General features: G+C 32.2%; 1 protein-coding gene across 5 annotated transcripts in view; it reads left to right on the forward strand.

Moving 5' to 3' along the window:
- The window catches only part of LOC144854185 (ras GTPase-activating-like protein IQGAP1), a 59729-nt gene extending 56051 nt beyond the window's left edge, over positions 1-3678 (forward strand). For all 5 annotated transcript variants that reach the window (XM_078712087.1, XM_078712088.1, XM_078712090.1 and 2 more), the window contains 5 exons: positions 542-656; positions 749-915; positions 1374-1478; positions 2412-2520; positions 2639-3678. In XM_078712087.1, the coding sequence (XP_078568213.1) occupies positions 542-656; positions 749-915; positions 1374-1478; positions 2412-2520; positions 2639-2752 (610 nt within the window). In that variant the 3' untranslated portion in view covers positions 2753-3678. The remainder of the gene's footprint in view (positions 1-541; positions 657-748; positions 916-1373; positions 1479-2411; positions 2521-2638) is intronic.
- Positions 3679-5049: the final 1371 nt, after the last annotated feature.

Here is a 5049-nt window from a genome sequence, read left to right on the forward strand (position 1 = left end):
TGGTTTGGATGGAACTTGTCTTTCCATTGGTTTGGATGAAACTTGTTTTTCCATTGGTTTGGATAGAACTTGTCTTTCCATTGGTTTGGATAGAACTTGTCTTTCCATTGGTTTGGATAGAACTTGTCTTTCCATTGCTTTGGATAGAACTTGTCTTTCCATTGCTTTGGATAGAACTTGTCTTTCCATTGGTTTCAGATAGAACTTGTCTTTCCATTGGTTTGGATAGAACTTGTCTTTCCATTGTTTTGGATATTTATTTTATTTGTTCTTTCTTTAAACTGAAATACACTTTCAATACAAATGTACTGATTTGTCTTTCCATTGTTTTGGATAGAACAAGACTCCCTGAATAATCAATATTCTCCCAAATACTTTCCCATACATTTTGGACAGCCCAATGGTGCCTGCCTTTGGAAGAGTTTATTCTAATGTTTTCTGAAAGAAAGAGGATATTATTTCGTTGATTTGATATCATAGCCTTAACTGAAATGCTGTGATTCTGTCTATTATATTTATATTTACTTTTTATTATTTACAGATTACCATTAGAATCAATTAAGAAAAAAATTGAAAAGAACATGGCAACTCTAGAGGAGGCTAAACATGTTTCATCAAATGATAACTACCAAGCCATGGTGACTTCAATCGCTCATGTGAGTCACCTGATATCTTGACAATTTCGTGGTTTTTTTTGTTTTACGTAAAGAAGCATACAAATATATACATTTTTCATGCTTAATTACAGGATATCCGTAACCAAAGAAGATACCGCAATCAACGAAAACAAGAGTTGTTGAAACTGCGTGCAACTATGAATGGTCTTGAATCAAAGTCAGGATTCTATCAAGAACAGATAGACTTTTATAACAAATACATTGACACATGTATGCTGAATCTACAAACAAAAACAAAGTAAGAAATATTTACAGTCCCGACAGTCTTTATGAATATTCAGTGCAGTCCTGACAGTCTTCATGAATATTCAGTACAGTCCCGACAGTTTTCATGAACATTCAGTACTGTCCTGACAGTCTTCATGATTATTCAGTACAGTCCTGACAGTCTTTATGAATATTCAGTGCAGTCCTGACAGTCTTCATGAATATTCAGTACAGTCCCGACAGTTTTCATGAACATTCAATACTGTCCTGACAGTCTTCATGATTATTCAGTACAGTCCTGACAGTCTTTATGAATATTCAGTACAGACCCAACAGTCTTCATGAATATTCAGTACAGACCCGACAGTCTTCATGAATATTCAGTACAGACCCGACAGTCTTTAGTGATTCTATGTTCAGTTGATAATTCTATTTTGTATTATATAAAGACATATAATTGATTAACTTCAAATTGTTTTTATTTTAAAGGAAGTCTAAAGAGTCCAAAAAGAAAAATGAGGCAATCAAGTACACAGGTGCTAGACTTCATGAGAAGGGGATCATCTTAGAAATTGAAGGTTTATCAGAAAATCAGTAAGTTTGAATGAATTTTCCTTTAGTTTCCTCATTTTTGGTTTGACATCATTTACTGTCATGGATCACCCTCAATACATTTGTTGAAATATGTGTTCATATCACAATCATTAGTAGTAGTTAATGTTTCTGTACCTATCATTTTAAATTCTAAATTTCTAAAAACAAAACTGAAATGTTGAAAGCTAATAGGGAGGTTTCGCAACCTTACGAATACGATAACGAAAACGGATACGTCACACATTTATAAAACTTTTGAGCTGATCCCCATTTCATATTCGTAAAGCGTATTCGTGTTGACGAATATCACCAGTCATATTCGTAACTACAAAACGAGTATAGTTTTTGATCTATTTTGCACATTTTGCATTTGAATCAGGAACGATTCATGATTATAATATAATTATAGATTTATTGAAAGTAATTTACTAAAGTAATTTACTAAAATGTTAGGTCAATTTTGATAAATAGCAGTTTTTAAAGTCCTCACTCGCTTTGATGTTACGCTAGGCCTAGGTAGCCAAGCACCAAGCAACACGTACCTGCGCTTCGCTCAAATTTACCGCAGTCATATTTTGGACGGCGCCCTCAATATTTCGTTGCCATGCGAAACAGGTTTTTACTGGCTTACGAAAACGAATACGTGTGCGTGACGTATCCGTTTTCGTTATCGTATTCGTAAGGTTGCGAAACCTCTCTATTATCTCAGCTTTTTTTTTTGTTCGTTTCTTTGTATTTTTCATTTTAATCATTTCTGTAAATAAATATCTTCCTGTCCCATGGATATTGACGGGTATCTAAATTTGTTGTTGTTGTTGTGAGCACCAAGTTATTTTCTTATCTTTATTATTTCTTTATTATTTATCTATCATTGTTGTTATTTATCGAAATACTGTTTTAATTTAAATTGATTTGTTTTTTGTTTGTATTTAGATTTAAGAATGTTCTATTTGAAATCTCACCAGTGGCATTAGCCGGTACATTTGAAGTGACAGCCCACTTTCTTGGGGTTAAGATGGACACTGTACAAATTGTATTCTCTGTAAGTATTAATCATATTTTGATTAAGTTTAATTCATAATTTAATAATGGATAACAAATGGTTTCTAACTTTTCATCCAGTCTTACATTCTTTATAAAAATATACTTTTTTTTAACAGGATTTGTTACAGTTACAATATGATGGAGTTGCAGTTATGAAGATGTTCAGTAGGGCAAAGGTCAATGTTAATTTGCTCATTTTCCTCCTCAACAAGAAGTTTTATGGCAAATAGAGGGCGCTAGAGTAGACAAGTTTGTCTTTTTATATTGTCACCAGTGAACATCATTATGTAATATTTATGTATAAATTGTGATATTTGTAAGAAAGAGAACATATATTATTACATTGCTCAAAGCATATACTGTTCTCAAGCGGTGGTTTTTTAATACTTTTTAAGACAAAAAAAGGATTGATGTTTCTGGTGAAGTAGGCTGGTTTTATTGCAGAATAATATATGGCTTTTGATATGTATTTATACATTGTGAACGTTGCGTTATTTGTAATATGTAAATTAAGGAGACTCTGTCATGTTTGAATGTCGTGAAAGAATGCAGGATTTCATCCAATGATTTAACAACAATTATGTTTATTTGCTATGGGGAAAAAATTATAATTATTACATTAATTATATACATTCATTGACTAATAAAATTGTATTCTTATAGTGCTTTATGATTTAGTTGTATATAGTGAGATAGTGAAATAGTTTTTGATGAGAAAGTTTTGCTTTATTATTATTATAATAGGTCAGATTTGAGATTTTACATAGATAAATAATTTATAGTTTTCAGTTTATATACAAATGAAATTACTGGCATCATAAAATAAGGTATATTTATTTTTTGATAGAGCAAAAAGATGATTTATTTTACCATTGTGGTAATTATATTAAATAAGTTTTTACAGGCCAATGTTTCTGATTAAGATCACTGTGATAAGATGTCGCGTCTTGGCTGCCCCTAAATGTTATAAATAAAAATTCAATAAAGATTCAAATTGTGACAAATGTAATATTTATCAATTTGGAAACTTTGTGCTAAACAGAAACACTGTTGGATACTTCTTTCATTAAAATAGTAAATGTTAATTAACTTAACTGAACAAGCTTGTTTGTTGAGTGCTAACGCAACACCCAATTCATTTTATGTAACCCATCGTTTATTAATTCTTATTTTGTGGAAGATCATTCATCAAAAACTTATTAGAATGAGTTCTCTATTTGGCATAGATTAGTTTTTATTGTAATTAAATTTCCCAATATATCTAATATTTATTAATTCGATTCGATCATATTGTTCATTGTCCAAAATTCTATGCAGATATAAGGTCTTCCATCGTTAGATTTAGTTTCACTTTAAATTATGTTTACACTGTATGTACACATTTGACCATTGATTGTTTTGGTGCCGAGTTTTACTTCTTTGACAATTCTGAACCGTAATTTAATGTTAACAAATTTTAGATGACATATTATTTATATAGAAAGAGGTCATTATATATTTGCATTTTCTTTTCTTTTATCTGTAGTTTCTCATTTTATTTTACATATTGTATTCTTGAATTCTTAATGTACTGTGAAATGCTTCTGTTTGCCTGCCCATAATTTTTTATGGTAAAAAAAATCATGAAACATATTGGTATTTCTGTACTTTATTTAAAACGTGCTGACATATGATGTTGTAGGACCAGTTATGTCGAAAAGGTTGAAATTTGGCCATTTTTTGAAAAAAAAATCCGTCTTTATCTATACTATAGCAAAATTTCGACCCTTTTATTTTTTGACTTAACTGGTTACTGGTTGGGCAAAAGGCAAGGACATGAGGAGTCGTCTTAGCTTGCTACAGTTTTAAGCTTACGCCCCATGCTTGCTACTGCAAACATCCTAGCCAGTTGACCTAGGATGCTTGCTACTGCAAACATCCTAGCCAGTTGACCTAGGATGCTTGCTACGGCAAACATCCTAGCCAGTTGACCTAGGATGCTTGCTACGGCAAACATCCTAGCCAGTTGACCTAGGATGCTTGCTACTGCAAACATCCTAGCCAGTTGACCTAGGATGCTTGCTACTGCAAACATCCTAGCCAGTTGACCTAGGAAAGTATATCGAAAGTCAAATTTATGCCACTTCAATGAATCTCAAGAACTACTACTACTAGCTTCGTGAACATGAATCCAGTAATCTTTCTTTGCAAACAAGCTCTTAGTCAGACATCTCTTTCATGTCTCGAAAAGAAATGATGGTGGTGGATTGTGGCTCACACTTGAGGTTTGTGGACTGTACCATTTAGGGAGAGGGTAGTTCAATGAATTTTCTACTTTTTGAGTATATCTCGCTCTCCAAGGAGAAATACGGCATTTGTCGGTTTATCCAGGTAAGCTAGGCACAAAATAGACAGCAAAATTTTGTCCCTTTTTGCATTACCATCAACATATTTGATATTTGATTTGATTTCTGAATGCTATGGGATCTTCTGGGAACAATGTGTCAAGTTATATCAAACTCAATAAATTATCATATAATTATAAATC

Source organism: Antedon bifida, chromosome 10 (assembly GCF_963402885.1).
Source record: "Antedon bifida chromosome 10, ecAntBifi1.1, whole genome shotgun sequence".
Taxonomy (NCBI): domain Eukaryota; kingdom Metazoa; phylum Echinodermata; class Crinoidea; order Comatulida; family Antedonidae; genus Antedon; species Antedon bifida.